Below are 20,506 nucleotides of genomic sequence, written 5' to 3' on the forward strand. Positions count from 1 at the left end.
TTACCAAAACTCTTAAATGTTATGCCCTCAGCTATTACAGAAGACACAAATAAGCAATATTCCTGCTTTTGTGCTTTAAAACATGCTGAAGATCTTACACATATAAACTATATATTAAAGTGGTTAATAGGGGTTGTGAATAGCTCCATAAATATATACCTCAGCTGGGAGAACAGGCAACAAAATGGTTTAGCAAAATGTTTTTCTCCCTCTATTAGAACCCTGCATTTCTCCCTGTATTGGAACCCACAGCCATTTGATGAAGCAGACTGGCAGAAGAGTTAGAACAGAGTGGCTATGGAACAATAGCAGAAGAGGGCTACAGCCCTTAGACCTACAGGCAGACTTTCCAGAGGCACCTGGCTGGCCACTGTGTCAAATAATGGACTAACTAGGTTTTGGTGTGCTCTGGAAGCAATAGCCAGAATATTTCATAACTGTCAAATTAAATAATCCGATAATAGATTTCTAGGAATAACAATATGCTCAGAGTTGTTTTAACTAGAACTCTCTTATTCTATTTCACTGATTGCAGTACAGTGGTACCTCTGATTAGGAACTTAATTCATTCCGGAGGTCCGTTCTTAACCTGAAACTGTTCTTAACCTGAGGTACCACTTTAGGTACGCGCTGCGTCACTGCTGCACGATTTCTGTTCTTATCCTAAAGCAAAGTTCTTAACCCGAAGTACTATTTCTGGGTTAGCGGAGTCTGTAACCTGAAGCATCTGTAACCTGAAGCGTCTGTAACCCTTGGTACCACTGTAGTGCACTTTACAGACACTTACAAATCATAAATGTATATTTGGGGTAAGTGAAAAATAAAGGGGCCATAACATTTTATGTTTTGAGCGGTATAGGCATGTAGCAAAATAATTAAACTAGATGAATGCACAGAACAGAACTAATGTGTAGGGTGTGGCTGTGTGCCTCTATCAAATTTCAAAATATATTTTAAGCAAGAAAAAAAATGCAATACAAGAAGAGCAATAAGACCTTTGTTGAATTATTATTGAAACAAATCAGCAAAGACATAAAATACAGAAATAATCCCATTATTTTAGCTTTAGTAAAGATTATCATGTAACCTTCGTTTATTGGTAAAAATAATACAGTACACTTTAGAACCCAGGTAGATTAATACTTCCTGCAGCTTGCCTTAGACATTTGCAAATTTATTAAGTTTCCCCAAGGACCCTATTTTTACATGGGTGTGTTTTTTTTAAAAAAAAAGTATTTCTGCACCTATTAAAGAAGCATATATAAGTTTGAAAATGTAACAGAAAATGCACTCAGTGAAAAATAAGGAAGCAAGGAAAAAAGGGGATATCTAAAGGAGAAGGAAACCACCTAAATTTGATGGGGTTAAGTTTTTCCACAGTCAGAAATTCAGCCTGCAGCAGAAAGGAATATTTTTTATCACTTACATTTGATAAATTGTCTAGTACATCTCCTCAACTATCAGGATCAGTCCACCACCATTCATACACGGGACACACCTTGGAATGGATTATTTTACTAAACTCTACATGAGGCTGCCCCTGGAGGAGCTTCAGCTGGTACAAAATGCAGATGCTTGTCAAGCCCTACTGACTAACTACAGGAAGCACATATCAGTGATCCCAGTTCAACTGTAGCGTCTGCCTTGGCTCCCAGGCTCAATTCAAGGTTCCAGTTATACTCTTTAACGTATTAAATGGCTTGGACTCATTTCTCAAAGAATGCCTTCTCCTGTATGAACTTCCCTATGTGTTGAGAGAGCACATAGAATAAATACAGGTTTCACAGAGGCTTTCACAGAATCTTAGTTGGAAGGGACCCAAGGGTCATCTAGTCCAACCCCCTGCAATGCAGGAATCACAGCTAAAGCATCCATGACAGATGGCCATCCAACCGCTGCTTAAAAACCTCCAAGAAAGGAGAGTCCACCACCTCTTGTGGGAGTATATTCCACTGTCAAACAGATGTGATTAGATATTGTGTGGAGTAGGCTTTTATTTTATCCAAGCTAATAGTACGCAGTTACCTTCCCAAAGTCAACTTAAATTGCAATTCCTTTTATCCTTTCTAAATGAACTCCTGATGGATCTACCCTACCCCACATCTAAGTTCAGTCAGGTGATTTTCCCTTCTCTCACACAAAAAGTTCCCCAAAATAGTCTATCCACTGTTAGTGGTCTTATGTGCAATATATTCTGGTTAGTAAGGAGCAGTCCTTGGACGTCTGTTTTAGCAGCAGATGTGCACACAGAGAGAACCCCCAGGATTGAGCATCAAGGGAAAATAGACTATAAAACCACTTTGCTGGAAATCAGTTTATAACTTTATTCTTGCACAATTAACTGCATATCCATAGTAGCAGAGGAGTCCTTCGACCAGCCAGTACTGCCACAGTAATTCAAGGAAGAACCTGGAGAAACGGCATGCAGATTCTCATTTGAGAACTGTCTATGCTGACATTCATCCCAGAACTACACTGCCATGCCAATAGAACTGCCATTTGTTCAAACATTATACTCTATTAACTATTTAAGATGATGGGATCAAATCTTGAAGGCAAAACTTCCACGTAATAAAACATTTCCCTGCCATCCAGACTTAAAATTACTTCTGTTCAAAAACTGCAGCACAGAGGTAGGGAATCTTTTTCAGCCCAATAGCCACACTTCCTTCCTTGGATCGCATGACAGAGGTAATAAATAAGCAGAGCAATAAATGGGAATTTTACCTTTGGTACAGTAAAAAAGATTGTTCGCACTCACATTTCCCTCTCTACCCTCCTTTCCAGGCAAGCATGAAACATTATCACAGTTCAGGGACATATTCCAGAGGGTGCAAAGCAGGGCCAGTGATAGGTATGGCTCAGAGAGAGTTCCAAGGGGTAGACAGAGATGCTCTGCGGGCCCATTGGTCCCCAAGGCTGAGGTTCTCCATTCCTTCTGGAGCAGGTATTCGATACTCCAACAGTGCAACAGAATGCCAGTTAATGGCTGTTCTTCCTCTTTGATAAGCAGAAGGTAGACACGTTTGCAAAATTACCTCCCTTTACTATTTTATACTGTATTTACTTTATGCTACACCCATGAGCATTTACAGCTCATCAGCATTCCATAAAATAAAAACAGTTGATGATACGAGCAATGATAAAAAATACCTCTGATTATTCTACAAATTTGACCTTTTCCTGACCCAACTGTGTGTTACTTTCTTTCCGCTTTAAAAAAGACTGAACACTGGATACAGGCTTTTTCAAGTATGCTTCCAGTTGGCTATACAAGAGCTCTTCAGGAACTCGATCTCTGATGTTTCTTTTCTGAAAGATGCTAGTACTTTATTAACAGGCTCCCTTCTAAAAACCTGCCAGGGGGGATTTTGACTGCTGCAGCCATTTGATAGAAATATATTGTCCAGCCTTTTCACTGAATACAGTCTTTAAAAGACCATTCCAAGGATTGCTTCCTCCAGCAAGGCAAGATGCATTATACTTAGCATTATATAAAGTCATAAGGAAGTGAGCATAAAGCCTGAATAATCAGCAATCTGGCTTGCTACTTGGAAAAAGAGGAGGAAACTATAATCAATAAAGCCAATGAATTCCATCACTTCCTTTCCCCCTCATGAATTTGTTCCATTTGTTATGACATGAAAATGAGGAATTCATCTCTGTGATGTCTTGTTGGCTAGAATAAAGGAATGTGGAAACAAAATAAAAATGATATTTTGTCACATTCTCACTGATTCAATGGCTTACTAAAGAAAGGAAAGGGATTAAATTACTTTTGGAAGGGTACCGAACAAAAACAGGCTGATCCCTACTGGCCTAGTCCTCCTACTGTGGATTAACAACCTTTTTGAACATTCTCACTTGCAGCAGTTTCCCCACTAAAAACACTTTCCTGGATTCATTGTTTTGAAAATTCTCCAACATCTGAATACATGCTGGGCATAGTGGACCCAACTTGTTCCTCACTAAGTGTGTTAAGGACTGCAGCGCTGAAAAAATACATATTTTTGAACGACATTCTGATACAACTTAGTAGCCTGCTTCCTCCACTCAGCATAATGGCCTAGGAAAAACTTAAACGGAACAGAAGTTTTCAACGGATTACCAGTTTATGCAGCCAGACTACATATAACACAGAGAGACTGTATTGCCAGTTTTCTTTTACCAACATGTTGTTTTAGAAGCTCCAGTACTAGTATTTCAAAGTTATATGTCTGTTCAAAATGAACGCCAGAGTGAAATTAGTGACTGCTCAGCACAGCACTCAGTTGTCAAGATCCCTCCCATCTCTTCACCTGGACCCTGAAAATATATTTTTTGTGCTTATTTGTGTGTTGTACAGAGCACATTTCCCTGTCCCTTTCTTGGATCTGAAAGCCAGAGGGAGATACCAGCAGTGATTGTCAGGCTGCAAGCAAAGCTCTGACTTCCTTCTGTCTATATGTTTATCAACTCTTTAAAGAACAAGAAAGCCTGAAGTATAGGCACATAGTCTGATATGAAAGCAGACAGTCCTAAACTGCCTAGCACTAGGCAATGCCATATGAGCTTATAGATAGCTTTCTGACTTCCAAGGGCCAGCAACACTTTAGACAGAAGAGGTCACCATTGTTTCCACAACCAGATGCAGTAGCATCCCATCTCAGTGCTCTCTGGAGTCACATGAACAGCTGACAGCAATGTTTAACTACATACAGTACTGGGAGAAATTTTACTTGAGAGTACTCTTGCAGGGACAACTACAAACCAACAGTGTAGCAAATCTGCAAGCTTGAATCAATGTCACTTCAAAACAAGATATTCACAAACAACTGGTCTTATCCTCCAATTCTATTATCCAATTACTTAGTAGCACTCAGGCTGTTAATATACAAGATTACTTTCAACAAGGAAGTAATTATAACTAATCTTTTGGAATGGCATTTTGCGTCCCCCAGAGCACAAACTTGATCAGTACAATTTTATTGTGAATGTGTGAAAGAAAGCTCTTCTGCAATTTCAATAAAGCTAGTTTATCTTGCCTGTTACAATATGCACAAAAACATTATAATATGAACAACACCTTTTGAAAAATAAGGTAACTGGAAACTCAAGACTTAGTTTAAGAAGCCATGTGGACCATGATATGAAAATCCAATTTTAACCTTGCTGTGATCTCCACAAGCTTTTTAATCACCACGCAAACAAAATTCAATGTCAGATTTTTAAATAACAATGCATCCCACATCAAGTACAATATTCAAAAATATTAGGAACTATATAGGTATGTTGCCTGACTTAGACTGAAAATGACATGCAACTGCTAATATTGAGATGGGTGACATGAATCAGGCTGTGCAGAGCTGCTCTACCATCCAAGAGACGGCATGACTGCATCATTTTGCATTGCATTCCTCCCCTTTCAACATCATAGCCCAAAATGTTTGTCACCAATCTCCCATTTCAAAGAGATCTCCTCTACAGCTTGTCCTTGCCACCAATTATCCATTGCTTCATCTGTGCCAAAGACACATCAAGCTTCATTCATTCTGTCTAACCGTTTGCTCTGCATAAATCATGTCATCAAACAATCCTGCTGCAGTCAACACTACTGACATCAGGAAAGCAACACGGGATAACAAGACACAGAAAAGACAATATTCAACCTCATTTAACACCAAAACCCTTGGAATTCATAGACATGAGCACTGTGTGCAATCATCACCCAAGAGCATCCACGCTATAGTCATGAAGAAAGCAGGGCGGTATGCATGTCAACTGGCTTCCCCATGCAACCATACACAGAAAGCAAAGGTGACAAGTGTTTATTTACCTCTTCCAGCAGCGTGACAGTATTCCTGCAGTTCTGTAGCCGGGTAGTAAAGCTGGATGTGGTTGGGGAATTGTAATCCTCTGTGGTCTCAGCAATAAACTCCGACACAGTGATCTGGTCCGGCATGATCCTGCCCAGCAGAAACAGATGAACACAGACAAGGAAAGAAGAGACAAGGAGAGACTGAGCATTAAACACAAGACAGGGCAAAGAAGCTTTAGCTGAGGGAGGCGTGTAAGTAATCCGCACCACCACCCCTTTCTGCACCTAGTGTCTCTTCTGACTGCACGGCACCCTTTTGGGAATAGAGTTCACAGCCTGCTTCTGTAGAGGGGGGTGGGTGGGATGACAGGAGATGCCTGTCTCTGCCCCCATCATCACTAGGCTCACTTCTTTCGAAGATGTCTTATTTTGAAGGAAGAAAGGATGGGTGTCCCTCCACCTCAGTTCCTTACAGAGCATTTCCATGGGGAACCCTGCCTCATAGATCCCATCTCCTTGGTGCCTCTTCTTTTCCTCCACAGTTCGAGACTTCCTTCGATTCTCCCACTTAAGAAAACAGGGTATCCAGTTGACTCATCCTCAAGATTATCCTAAAGGCTACATTAGTGCCCACTCGGGGGTGAGGGGTGGGGAGGGAGGAGAGGGGTGCAGACTGGCGATCCCAAGGTTAGACCACCAACCATCTCCACACCAGATCCCACAAGAGTGGGCTTCCAAGCTGCAAACACCGGCGTACTCTTGTTACACTTTGTAAGGGATCTTCTTCAACTGTTTTGCCCATTCCTTATTTTTAAAAATAAATAAATAAGAGGGTGCATCTTCTGGAACCTCAGAGAGCCTTTTGAACCACAGCACCCGAGCCTTCTCTGTTGTAACACCCTCTCTCCTTCTTATTGCCTTTCAGAAAGCGAAATTCCTGACCAGATCTTTCGTTTTCCTAGCAGGAAAGTGAATGGAGGAGGGGGGGAGGGAAACCACAGCCCCCCCCATTAAAAAAAGCAACCACCATCCACCCCAGGAAAGCTTAACTCCCCAAGTCCGTATTCATATTATCTTCTCTCTTTTTTGGTGCAGGGGGTGGGGTGGGATAGAGACATCCTCTTGACATCTCCCTCAGGAAAAAAAAAGGGGGCTGTTCCCTCTTCCCTGGTCTTATTTCCCTCCCCCCCCCCCAAAAAAAACCACCACCACCCCCCCAAAAAAAATAGATGGGAAGTGGGCAGAAAAGCGCCTTCAGTGAACCTAACGCACAGACACAAAAACCCACAACCACAAAGCTTCCCCTCAAGAGTGAAGTGGGGGGGGGAGTGTTTGTGGCGTGAGTGGGGGGGGGAGTCATTCCCCGCCAAAAAAATATACTAATGATAAAAAAAAGAGGCGGAAAACCCCCTTCCTTCTCCTCCTCCCCCCTCAGCCCCCCCATCCACATTTCTCCTCAGAGGGCTACTAACTTGCGCAGGCGGCCCCCCTCCTTTCTCGGCGGAGAGCCCCCCCTCCCCAAGCCGGAGTTGGGGGGCGGGAGGAGGAGGGAAGGGTCGGCGCGGGGAGGCGGAGGAGCGGCGGCGGCGAGGAGGAGGAAGGCGGAGGGCAGCGGCGGCAGCGGCTGAGGGGGTCCAGGTCCAAGTCCCCGGGAAGACGAGACGTGAGGAGGGAGCCGAGCCGCTCTCCGCCCGCCAGCCTGGACTGCCTGCCTGCCTGCTGGACGCGCGTCCTCCCCCTCCTCCTCCTCCTCCCTCCGCGCAGCTCGCTCTCGCGCAGGCTCCTGCAGCCACCTCCTCCCTCCTCCTCCTCCTCCCGGGGCGGGAGCGCGCGCGAGAGAGGGAGGGAGTGAAGGAAGGACGGAGGAGGAGGAGGAGGAGGGGAGAGAGTGCGCGCGCACACGCCCTCGCGCCTGACGGTTGTGTGTGTGTGTGAGAGAGAGAGGGAGGGGAGGAAAGAGGCACGCGCCGCTCGCCCGACCGGTCCGACCCACCGCAGCCCGCTTTTCAATCACCCGTCGAACGGACCAATCGCCCCTTACGCTGCTTCCACCCCCCCTTCTCCCGCCTCTCGCCTCCCGCGCTGGCTCCGCCTACCACCAACCATCCGCCTCTCTCTCTCTCTCTCTCTCTCTCTCTCTCTCTCTCTCTCTCTCTCTCTCTCTCTCAGGAGGAGGCTTGTCACGTGAGGAAAACAAGGAAGTAGCCCTGCGCACGCGCCTAGGCGTACGCAATGGCTCTCCTCTCTCTCTCTCTCGCTCGCGCGCGCGCGCGCGCATGCACGCACGCGCCTTTCCGTGGGGTGAGCGCGCGCAGATGAGGCAGCTTGCGGCGGAGACTGATGTTCCATGCAGAGACACGCAGGCAGCCTCTAATAGAAGAAGTTGTTTATTTATTTAGCCCGACTTTCCGCCCTGACAGGAGATCAAGGCGGCTTACGGATAAAAATGAGAATTGCTAAAAAAAAACATAGGAAAAAAGCAATTAAACTTTGATGAAGTCAAAACTCTATATTTTATAATTTTTTTATAAAATTTATACACCACCTGATTGGTTTTTGGTTTTTTTTAAGAGCAGTTTACAAAAGGATAAGGCAAAATTCACAACTATACTTTAAAAACACACTTATAAAACAACAAGCACTAAAACAGATTAAAGTTAACCCCAGGTTTCTAAGCACCTGGGTATGCTCGCCTAAAAACAGGGATGTTTTTCGCAGGCGCCGAAAAGATTGAAGTGAAGGAGCCTGATGGACCTCAACAGGCAGGGAGTTCCGAAGTGTAGCTGCTTCCACGCTTAAAGGTTGAGTTCTTACGAAGTTCTGGGCACCCCAATTCAAGAAGGACACTGACAAACTGGAACGTGTCCAGAGGAGGGCAACCAAAATGGTCAAAGGCCTGGAAACGATGCCTTATGAGGAACGGCTAAGGGAGCTGGGCATGTTTAGCCTGGAGAAGAGGAGGTTAAGGGGTGATATGATAGCCATGTTCAAATATATAAAAGGATGTCATATAGAGGAGGGAGAAAGGTTGTTTTCTGCTGCTCCAGAGAAGCGGACACGGAGCAATGGATCCAAACTACAAGAAAGAAGATTCCACCTAAACATTAGGAAGAACTTCCTGACAGTAAGAGCTGTTCGACAGTGGAATTTGCTGCCAAGGAGTGTGGTGGAGTCTCCTTTTTTGGAGGTCTTTAAGCAGAGGCTTGACAACCATATGTCAGGAGTGCTCTGATGGTGTTTCCTGCTTGGCAGGGGGTTGGACTCGATGGCCCTTGTGGTCTCTTCCAACTCTATGATTCTATGATTCTATGAATGTGCGGCACCTGCAGGAGTCCCAGTTCCACCTATGGGAGCAGTTGAGTGAGCACGTGTATAAAATCTATTGCTATATAAACAGATAAACTGCTAAAACCGTACATATAATAATTGAAAACAGCATGGCACCAGCCCTTTCATTAAAAGCACCCATTTCCCCCAAAGCCTTGTTGGGACAAGAAGGTATTCACCTGCCAGAGGAGGGACAACAAGGAGGGAACCAGTTTGACATCTCCATGGAGGGAATTCCAGTGTCGTCTGGGAGCAGACAACTTTAAAATACTACATGCACCTGACCCCCGTCCACATGTTAGGTGCATGCTTAAATGCATATGCTTTAAATATGCAGGAACTTAAATAGTAGAGGAGGAAACATCCGAGGTGAAACAAGGCCTGGAATCCCCTTTTCCCCCATGGGTAAGGGTCAGAAGTCAGAACGAGGAGGTAAGAACTTGCTGTTGCTGTTTGAAGTATCTCCTTGTGACTTGTGGGCCACAAAATCTTCTGCTACCAGAGAAGGTAGCCTTTGTGAACGTGCTGGTTCCTTGCCTTAATCTTGACTGAATATTTTTTTAAGAGAAAGCAGGGAAGAAACGCCAGCACTCACAGTGTGTGTGTGTGTGTACACACTTTTCGTGTGTGTAACAGCCATATCGGTCCAATGTCAAAGCAACCACTGGCATATCATGAAATGCCAAGAGGTTTCCTTTTCCTTTGTCACACCAGACATTTTTTTTTAAGCAGGTTGACCCACATTTGCTTTGCAGATTTGTTCCAATCCCTTATTGTTGGGGGGGGCGGGGTCTGAAGGCACCCAGCCTCGCTAAGCCGAACAACAAGGATTTAAAGGATCTGGGTAAAAATAAAATCAAGCCAAGATAAGCCTCGGCTGCAGTAGCTCTTTGCTGTGGGGAAGTGCTGATTGGGAAGTTTTTTACGGTGCCCCCAAGCCTGTGCAATCCAACCTGAGAAAATCTGAGGATGTCATTAGGTGCAATGTTGCTGTTGCACCAGTTTGAAAAGAAGGAAGTGTCCACCGGTTGCCCGATGAGGTGCCAAGACGTGCATTTATGGCTCTAGCATCACAGCCTTGCATGCCCTCTAGATGTTCTTGCACAACATGAGGACCATGCTGGCTGGGATTGATGGGAGCAAGAGTCTAACAACATCAGGCAGCTCACAGGTTCCCCATACTGGATCTAGGCTGATTAACAGGCAGTAGGCAGAAAGGGAAGGTGAAAAACGCAAGTCAGTTTACATTTAAAGGTTCTCCGCTACCTAATTTGCCCTTTCGGAACAATATGCAAACTGAAACCTTCAAAATTTACAGTTCCCCAAATTTTGCAATGTCTGCAGAAAGCATATCCTAAAGTGTGCAGAACAATGCACATATTAAGGGATGCTAAGGGATATTAAGGGATGCAACATTTTGTATTGGGGAACGCTGATCTACAAAATTGTGTTGATGAGGCAAAATTGCATTCAAACTTGTGTATTCAGAGAAAGTCACACTAAAATACAGTGGATGCTCGGGTTGCGAATGTGATCCGTGTGGGATGCATGTTCGCAACCCTCAGTGCCCGCAACCTGCAGCGGCGCGATTCAGCACTTCTGCGCATGCGCAAAGCGCGATTTAGCGCTTCTGCACATGTGCGACCGCCGAAACCCGGAAGTAACCCGTTCTGGTACTTCTGGGTTTTGGCGGTCCATAACCCCAAAAAACGCAACCTGAAGCATCTGTAACCCGAGGTATGACAGTACTAGTGTATTTTTGTGATGGCCTCTTTTCGCTTTTTTAAAGCAGACCGATGTGAAAACATGGATAACTGAGAATTTCAGATTGGGAAAATGAGAAACTAAAATCGACAGAGTCACCCATCCCTAGCAGGAGAGATGCAGGTGTTGCAGCAGAAACCACGATCTCTCCTCCCTATTCCGTTTCACTGATCCCACATAGCATCTAGTGTAAGTCACCTTCTGGAAAGTGACATCACCGCACTGCGAGTTTCTCTGGACTCCAGTCCACGTCACTGGCTGCTGCTAGTAAGGCGAGGTGATGATATCACATCACCTGGCCAGTTTCACGGTATGTTGCAAGTTTCATGATACGTTGCAGAGAGGAGAGCAGGGGAAACTAGACACTGCCGTTTTCAGCAGCAAATGCTATATTAGAAGGAAGGAAGCTGCATGAGGAACAGAACTCCACTGCAGATAGAGCTGCCCTGTTCTCCAGCCCTGGATGTTGTCATCAGCTGTGCTCCTGGATCTGATCTCAGGAATGGGAGAGTATTTCAGGGGAGAGACTGCTCTTCTGTAGGGCAGGACATCCAAAACCACTATCAACATTGGTTGTACAGTGGTACCTTGGGTTAAGAACTTAATTCATTCTGGAGGTCTGTTCTTAACCTGAAACTGTTCTTAACCTGAGGTACCACTTTAGCTAATGGGGCCTCCTGCTGCTGCTGCCGCACCACCACCATACGATTTCTGTTCTCATCCTGAAGGAAAGTTCTTAACCCGAGGTACTATTTCCGGGTTAGCGGAATCTGTAACCTGAAGCGTATGTAACCTGAAGCGTATGTAACCCAAGGTACCACTGTAACTTTAAGGACTTGTGACTGAGCTTCCTCTTCTCTCCTCCCACCCTTTCTGGGTCCCCCCCCCCTCCTGTGTCATGCCTTTTTCAGATTGTGAGTCCTAAGGACAGGGCCTGCCTTGCAGCTGATCCTCGTAAGCTGCTCTGAGAGCCTTTTGGGGGGGGGAGGGGGTTGAAAGCGTGGGGTACAAATGCCACAAACAAATAACACGAGGAGGAAATGATTAATAAATCTGCAACACCCGGTTTTGCCCTTTTGTTCCCTGTTCACGGTACGTTAGGGTCAGAGCACATCATATATGCAAGCATGTGCAACAGTCGCCTCATGACCCTTTTAAACAGGAAAAACAGCGCCAGGAGGAGGCAACTAGAAGCGGCAGTGGAGGGGAAGGGTATTTAACCCTTTGCCTGCCTGCCATTTTATAGCATTATAAGTTGCCCCTGCTAAAGTGGCTTTCTCCTTTTCCCCATTCCCTTCTTCACAGTCAATTCACAGATTTACCTTAGGGGATAACGCAGCGGCAGAATGGAAATGGGATAGGGGTGCCTTTATCCTTCAGTCCTTCCACCCACAGTACATCCTTAAAAGGCCTCAGGTGTTTTTCTTCTTCTTCAACAGGCCTTTTGTTATGTGCAAATTGTGTATGCCTCACCTGTTCCAGACTGAATAAACCAAGGAGGGAGGAAACCCCAGTACATTTCTGCTCCGTAATTTGATTGGCAGCATTGAGCAGAGGCAGATTTTTTGTTGTTTAGTTGTTTAGTCGTGTCCGACTCTTCGTGACCCCATGGACCAGAGCATGCCAGGCACTTCTGTCTTCCACTGCCTCCCGCAGTTTGGTCAAACTCATGAAGGAAATCAGCCCTGAGTGCTCACTAGAAGGACAGATCCTGAAGCTGAGGCTCCAATACTTTGGCCAGCTCATGAGAAGAGAAGACTCCCTGGAAAAGACCCTGGTGTGGGAAAGATGGAGGGCACAAGGAGAAGGGGACGATAAAGGACGAGATGGTTGGACAGTGTTCTTGAAGCTACCAGCATGAGTTTGACCAAACTGCGGGAGGCAGTGGAAGACAGGAGTGCCTGGCGTGCTCTGGTCCAAGGGGTCACGAAGAGTCGGACACGACTAAACGACTAAACAACAACAACAAGACTCACCAGCTATCCTTATTTGCCTTGTTCAGTGGCAGAGAACCTGTGTTTCATGCAGAAGGTCCCTTGCATATCCTTGTAGGCATGGAGAAGAAGAACTGGAGACAGAACTGGCCCAATACTTTTTGACACCTGAAGCAAACCACACAATGGCTCCTCCCACCGATCAGGGAAGAAGGGGTGAGTGAAGATCAGGAGCAAGGGAAGATAAAGAGCTACATCAGGAACAAGAGTGAAAGGAGACCACCAGCACTTCCTATTCACTAAGAGGCCACATGGAAGAGGGCTGCCAAGGAAGAGGCAGACCTGGCTGCAGCTGTTGCTGCCACCAGAGCAGTAGCTGCAGCGCGCAATGTCTTCCTCGGAGGCCAGATCTGATGTCCCCAAGGCATGGAGACCCATGACCACTTTGTGTAGACAGTGTTACACAAATGTTTAGAATTGGACCAGGAAAGAGGTTGGAAAACACTTCTTAGGGTGCAAAGGGAGCTGCCTTGTACTGAGTTCAGCACTGTCTACACAAAGTGGCCATGGGTCTCCAGGTAGGGCCGGCCCACCCATGAGACAAGGTTGTACAACAGCCTTGGGGACCTCAGACCCATGGCCACTTTGTGCTGAACTCAGTACAAGGCAGCTCCCTTTGCACCCTAAGAAATGTTTTCCAACCTCTTTCCTGGTCCAATCCTAAACATTTCCATTTCGGCAAGTAAATATTTAGGGATGGATCATAGCCATCGTTTTGCCAGCACAGTGTCACGGAGTATGACGTTATGGTTGCAAGCAGCGCAGATGTCAAAGCACAAGTCATGACGTGAGAGCACATAGGAGCAGTGTTTGGTGGGCTTGGCCCATGGGTTTGCTAAGAAAAACAACCAGCTACATTTGGAATTCCTTAAATATTGAGAGTTTCACATCCACACCATACATTTAAAGCCAACTTAGAGTACATGACTTCCCCCAAAGAATCATGGGAAGTGTAAAGGTAAAGGGTAAAAAGACCCCTGACCATTGGATCCAGTCGTTGCGGCGCTCATCTCGCTTTATTGGCCGAGGGAGCCAGCATACAGCTTCCGGGTCATGTGGCCAGCATGACTAAGCCGCTTCTGGCGAACCAGAGCAGCACACGGAAACGCCGTTTACCTTCCCGCCAGAGCAGTACCTATTTATCTACTTGCACTTTGACATGCTTTTGAACTGCTAGGTTGGCAGGAGCAGGGACTGAGCAACGGGAGCTCACCCCGTCGCGAGGATTCGAACCGCCGACCTTCTGATCGGCAAGTCCTAGGCTCTGTGGTTTAGACCACAGCGCCACCCACGTCCCTATGTTTAACCTAAAATTCTCAGTGCCCTACCCAACTCAGGATTCTGGCTGCATATATACCATGTGCTGAATGCACATGGCTTCCCCCAATGTACTTTCAATGCACAGTGTGGTTGTGAACAGTCTAGTTCCCAAGGCTTCTTTCTCTTCTGTTCTTCCTGTTTCAACCTGCTCCTGTCCTTTGCCTTTGGGAACACACAGCATATAACCTGCGATATGTTTACTAGTTTGTACCTTGACTTTCTCACATTAAAACAAGGCAGCATCACTCCCCCCCCCAATACAGGGATGGCAAAACTGTGGCCCTCCAAATGCAGTTGGAGTCCAGCTGCCATCACCCATGACCACACTGGCTCTGCAGGATCTGGCTGATGGGAGTTGGAGTCCAGCAACATCGGGAGGGCCACAGGTAGAAATGGGAGGAATAGGATGCAGTCCGCAAGCCTACCCAAGTCGCACTTTACGAAACAATACGAGAACCAAAACACAACCATCCTTCAAAATCCATACTTTTTTTTGCAGAGCAGCTCTCCAACCAAACAACATTTACATATATGCATATAGTATAGGAAAGTGTTTGCAAAATGAATATATGTATGAAAATAACCTACATGATCACTGCAGATGGTGACAGCAGCCACAAAATTAAAAGACGCCTGCTTCTTGGGAGAAAGGCGATGACAAACCTAGACAGCATCTTAAAAAGCAGAGACATCACCTTGCCAACAAAGGTCCATATAGTTAAAGCCATGGTTTTCCCAGTAGTGATGTATGGAAGTGAGAGCTGGACCATAAAGAAGGCTGACCGCCGAAGAATTGATGCTTTTGAATTATGGTGCTGGAGGAGACTCTTGAGAGTCCCATGGACTGCAAGAAGATCAGACCTATGCATTCTGAAAGAAAACAGCCCTGAGTGCTCACTAGAAGGACAGATCCTGAAGCTGAGGCTCCAGTACTTTGGCCACCTCAGGAGAAGAGAAGACTCCCTGGAAAAGACCCTGATGTTGGGAAAGATGGAGGGCACAAGGAGAAGGGGACGACAGAGGACGAGATGGTTGGACAGTTCTCGAAGCTACGAACATGAGTTTGACCAAACTGTGGGAGGCAGTGGAGGACAGGAATGCCTGGCGTGCTCTGGTCCATGGGGTCACGAAGAGTCGGACACGACTAAACGACTAAACAACAACGAAACCTACAAAAATGCATTCTAGTAGGGGACATTGCCTGCAAAAAAATGCATACATTTGTCAAGACCACGTACAAAAAAATGGGTTTACTAGAAGAATTTCATTTACTAGAAGAGGGTTCAAATCCTCACTCAGCCCAACCTACATCATAAGATGTTGTGTGCATAAAATGAGGAGAAGCATGTATGTCACCTTCATCTCCTCAGAGGCAAAGGTGGGTTATAAATGTAATAAATAAGTTCCCACCATCCCATCATAAGCCGTCCTCTCTCAGGTTGCAGCCACATCATAATGTTAAGGCACTCTTATTCCACTTTAACAACCATGGAGTCTCTTGGGTCTGTGAGGTCAGCATGCTTAACAAACTACAGTTCCCAGGATTCTCTGGGGGAAGCCATGACTGTTAAAGTGGTATCAGAGTATTTAAGAGGGTTGATCAGGAGTGTCCTGAGCCATTTTGCTGCAAAGGACAAGATGGTGCACCCCCAGTTTTATGCACAAAATCTGGCTAGACTGGTAGTTCAATCATGTGGTGGAACAGAGTTCTTCATTGCACCCTGGTGCAGCAAGCTAGCTTAGGGGCTGCAGGGCAGAGTGCATAGCACACATTTCTAGCCACTGCCTGCCCCTCAGAATGTGCTGCCTGAGGCAGCTGCCTTACTCTGCCTTATGGAAGGGCCAACTCTGATACGGATGTGGCCAGAATCCCGCCCTATCTTCCCCCAGTCTACAATCCAGCGGCGATAATACTGCCCTACCTTGCTGGGTTATGCGGGTGGCGCTGTGGGTTAAACCACAGAGCCTAGGACTTGCCGATCAGAAGGTTAGCGGTTCGAATCCCCGGGACGGGGTGAGCTCCCGTTGCTCGGTCCCTGCTCCTGCCAACCTAGCAGTTCGAAAACACGTCAAAGTACAAGTAGATAAATAGGTACCGCTCCAGCGGGAAGGTAAACGGCGTTTCCGTGCGCTGCTGTGGTTCACCAGAAGCAGCTTAGTCATGCTGGCCACATGACCCAGAAGCTGTATGCTGGCTCCCTTGGCCAATAAAGCAAGATGAGCGCCGCAACCCCAGAGTCGGCCACGACTGGACCTAATGGTCAGGGATCCCTTTACCTTTACCTTTCTGGGTTATATCATAAGGACTGAAAGAGAGCTATTGTAATAAATGCACGCCAAGTCCTTTGAACTTTTAAAATGCAAAATGCGACACAGTCACCAGGACAAGCTCTGAAACCTGCTGTGGGGTACAGCTGACATCATTTATTAACTTTCCATCAAAACAGAAAGTGACACATTTATTTTTGAACCAGTTAGATGCTACAGAAATCACTACTGCCCTCTCACCACAGCTTCCTCCGAGATGCAAGAACTCAGCGCAACAATACAATGCTAAATACAATGCAAGTTCAGCCTTTGTCAGCATTCTGTATTTCAGATGCAAGCTTCAGATGTGCCTGATAGGTCTCACACACGTGAATGCAAATATATATCATTGTTTCTTGGCCTCCCTGTGCAGAGCAGTAAAGATTTCGATCTCATTTCATTTCCCCCATTGGTTTAAATAGACCTAAACATAGGGTGGGAATCAAGTGTGATAACTGAAGAAAGGTTTCCACGCATTGTAAGTGCCAGCAGCAGCCGCCAGAAACACACGGCTGTAAAAGGAGCTCAATAAATAGTCAACACGCAAAGGACTGGGGCTTTGCATTCTGTCCATGGTATTTTTGCAACTTAAAGAAAATAGAGGGGTGTGTGGAAGCTTCCATTTCAGTTATCCACATTAAGTACTTCCGCAAGGCACTGCTTCTTACTGGTTCTTCTAGTAACTAGTTTGGAAGCACCCGTGTGGCATATTGGGGAGAGAGCTAGGCTAGGACCTGGGAGTAAAGGTAAAGGTAAAGGTAAAGGGACCCCTGACCATTAGGTCCAGTCGTGGCCGAATCTGGGGTTGCGGCACTCATCTGGCTTTATTGGCCGAGGGAGCTGGCATACAGCTTCCGGGTCATGTGGCCAACATGACTAAGCCGCTTCTGGTGAACCAGAGCAGCGCATGGAAACGCTGTTTACCTTCCTGCCAGAGCGATACCTATTTATCTACTTACACTTTGACGTGCTTTCAAACTGCTAAGTTGGCAGGAGCAGGGACCGAGCAACGGGAGCTCACCCTGTGGCGGGGATTCGAACCGCCAACCTTCTGATCGGCAAGTCCTAGGCTTTGTGGTTTAACCCACAGCGCCACCCACGTCCCTTAGGACCTGGGAGACCAGGGTTCAAATCCCTTCACAGCCATGAAGCCTGGTGCGTGATCTTGAGCCAGTGATAGCCTCTCAGCCTAACCTACTTCACAGGGTTGTCGTTGTGCAGATAAAATGGAGAGGAAGAGAACCATGTTTGCTACCTTGAGCTCCTTGGAAGAAATGTGGGATGTAAAGCTGATGGACAGAAAGATAGGGAGAGAGAGACAGCAAGAAGAATCCACCCCGTGGAAGTTAGAAAATAGGGAAGAAGCTAGGACCCAAGAGCGCCTGTATTGCCTCCCTGACTTCTGGAAGGGTGGGATTCTGACACTGGACATAAAAGTCAGCTGCGGGAAGTGGGAGAGCAGAGTTTCAGCTAAAGCTCTGTGGGTGGTGCTAAGTGCGCAGGATGAAGCTGCAGGAGGATGACTGTGCATGGAACACACTTGATGTTCATGCCAATCTTTGGTTCCCATATACTTGAAAGGGCATGTGAGACTGACAATACACAGTCCTAGAACTGAGAAGTTGCAAGTCCAACCCCCTGCAATGCAGGAATATTTTTTGCCCACCGTGGGGCTAGAACCCACAATCCCGAGATTAAGACTTTCGTGCAATTGCAAGTCCCTCAGGCTCTTTTGTGCTGTTGGGAACCAGTAAGGCAAGAAGCTTAAAATCCTCTCACCTAGATTCCACTTAAATCTTCTGGAAAAATTCTCCTGATGCTCTGACTAACAATACTAGCCCAACCTAAGTAAAGGTAAAAGGTAAAGGACCCCGGATGGTTAAGTCCAGTCAAAGGCGACTGTGGGGTTGCAGCACTCATCTCACTTTCAGGCTGAGGGAGCCAGGGTTTATCCACAGACAGCTTTCCGGGTCATGTGGCCAGCATGACTAAACAGCTTCTGGCACAACGGAACACCGTGATGGAAACCAGAGCGCATGGAAATGCCATTTACCTTCCCGCCACAGTGGTACCTATTTGTCTACTTGCACTGGTGTGCTTTCGAACTGCTAGGTTGACAGGAGCTGGGACAGAGCAATGGGAGCTCACCCCGTTGCGGGGATTCGAACCGCCGACCTTCTGATTAGTAAGCCCAAGAGGTTCAGTGGTTTAGACCACAGCGCCACCGGTGTCCCTTCACTAGCTCAACCTGCAGAGTTGTCCGCTACTATATTTCCCCAACAATTACATCACACACAGGCTGTTTGCACATTTCCAACTTAAACACAGCTAGGGTGTTCTTTTCCTTATTTTGGATGAAGCTGGTTTGGGGAAAACACAGTCTTTCACAAGAAATGACTGGATAGATATGGCTTGTTGCTCACCACTGGTTGCAGAATATATGGGAGTACATACACAGCCATAGAATGTTTTCAGACGGGACACTAAATATCTTATGCTGGGGAACAACAGTATAAGAGAGCTGTTGACCTCATGTCCTGCTTTGAGACATCCCATAGACATCTGGCCAGCTGGTGTAAAAACCAGGATTCTAGACTAGACAGGCATTTGGTCAAATCTAGCAACGGTCTTCAGAAGTTCTTAGGAAATAACATAATTCCTAATTATTTTTCTAAGTAACTCTGGAGTGTACTTTGGCAATTTAGGGAAGCCAAAGGCTCTCATTAATGTTTTCTAGGAAACAAGAAATAGCATCGACCAATGGAAAAGACTTTAGGAGGTTCAACTATTTCAGTTGTGCAATACTGCAGATAAGTCATGGGTGGCCACGTTCAAAATATTTCAGAGATTAGTCACTCAAACCATGTGTTCTTAGTGTCTGTGAAATCTCTCTAGTCATGCACACCCACCCACTGACTTTTGAACAGTTAGAAGTCCTGAATATCAGCTTATCACACGTTGCAAGCCCCAACAATCAGCTGATGGTTGCAATGTATACAGGACGGGTCAGCAGGTCAGTGGTGCCTGCAAAAACCACTTCATTCTAGTTGTGTCTTTACCTGTCTTACACCTGACTTCATATAGGACATCAGGTGTACGGCAGGTAGGCAATCAGGCTCCTGGCCAAAATGCAGAGCCTGCAGAGGGGAACAAATCTATCTCCTCTAACCTCTTAGCATTCTACCAATCAAATTCTCAACTTATGATGCTGCACGTGACCTGAGGATCTCTCCTTATCTGTGCTTCTTCCCAATATTCAGCTGCTGATCCCAGAGGTTACTTTGTCACTGTCACTGATTTTAGCCCAGATGTGGGGAATCTACTGCCCTCCACATGTTGTTGGACTACAACTCCCATCATCCCTAAGCATTGGCCATGCTGGCTGGAGCTGATGGGAGTTGGAGTCCACAGATTCTCCCTCTATCATCTGTGCAAAAGACCATAGTTCTCAGGATCTTTCATGGTAGTAGCTTCCACTGAAATGAACAGAGCTAATTTCAGAATAACTAAAATTAGGACAGGGAGTGATTTCATTGCACATTTTATTTCTGTGTTGTAACTTGCCCTTAGAGTGAGGTGGGCTAGAAATGATTCACTGCGCACCTAATGTATTTGACTGCATGCATGCATTTGCATATAAATTTTGTGTTGAGTGGTAACAGAAGATACTCACTTTGATGCTTGCTTTTCAAACCTCTATTTGCCTTCTCACATAAGCTTCAGGTAGTAACTCTCAAAGCACTTTGTCTGGGGGAGAGTTTTGAAGCAAAGCTGCTGTGTGCAGTTATAGAAACACATTTTGCAAGCGTTTGCATCCACTAATGGGGTTTCTTGTGTGTGTGAGAGAGGATGTATTAAATTCTAGGCCCAGGCTATCTGAAGGACCGTATTCTCTCATATGAACCTGCCTGGGATCTGAGATCTTGAAGGGAGGCTCTTCTCTCAGTTCCAACACCCTCACAGGTACCCTTGGTAGGGACACAGGAGAGGGCCTTCT

The 20,506-nt window shown here is 46.1% G+C and overlaps 1 protein-coding gene and 1 long non-coding RNA gene across 6 annotated transcripts in view; one reads left to right on the forward strand and one right to left on the reverse strand.

Annotated features, from left to right (window-relative positions):
- The window catches only part of LOC308593205, a 751,641-nt gene that overhangs the window by 179,684 nt on the left and 551,451 nt on the right, over positions 1-20,506 (forward strand). The window lies entirely within an intron of this gene.
- ASAP1 (ArfGAP with SH3 domain, ankyrin repeat and PH domain 1) overlaps positions 1-20,506 on the reverse strand; it is a 142,112-nt gene that overhangs the window by 75,579 nt on the left and 46,027 nt on the right. For 3 of the 4 annotated variants that reach the window (XM_081204431.1, XM_081204428.1, XM_081204429.1), the window contains exon 3: positions 5,816-5,945. In XM_081204431.1, coding sequence (XP_081060557.1) covers positions 5,816-5,945 — 130 coding nt within the window. Of the gene's footprint in view, positions 1-5,815; positions 5,946-7,269; positions 7,741-20,506 lie in introns of those variants that run through there. The other variant, XM_081204430.1, reaches the window with a different exon arrangement.

Source organism: Podarcis bocagei (assembly GCF_964188305.1).
Source record: "Podarcis bocagei genome assembly, chromosome: 8".
Classification (NCBI taxonomy): domain Eukaryota; kingdom Metazoa; phylum Chordata; class Lepidosauria; order Squamata; family Lacertidae; genus Podarcis; species Podarcis bocagei.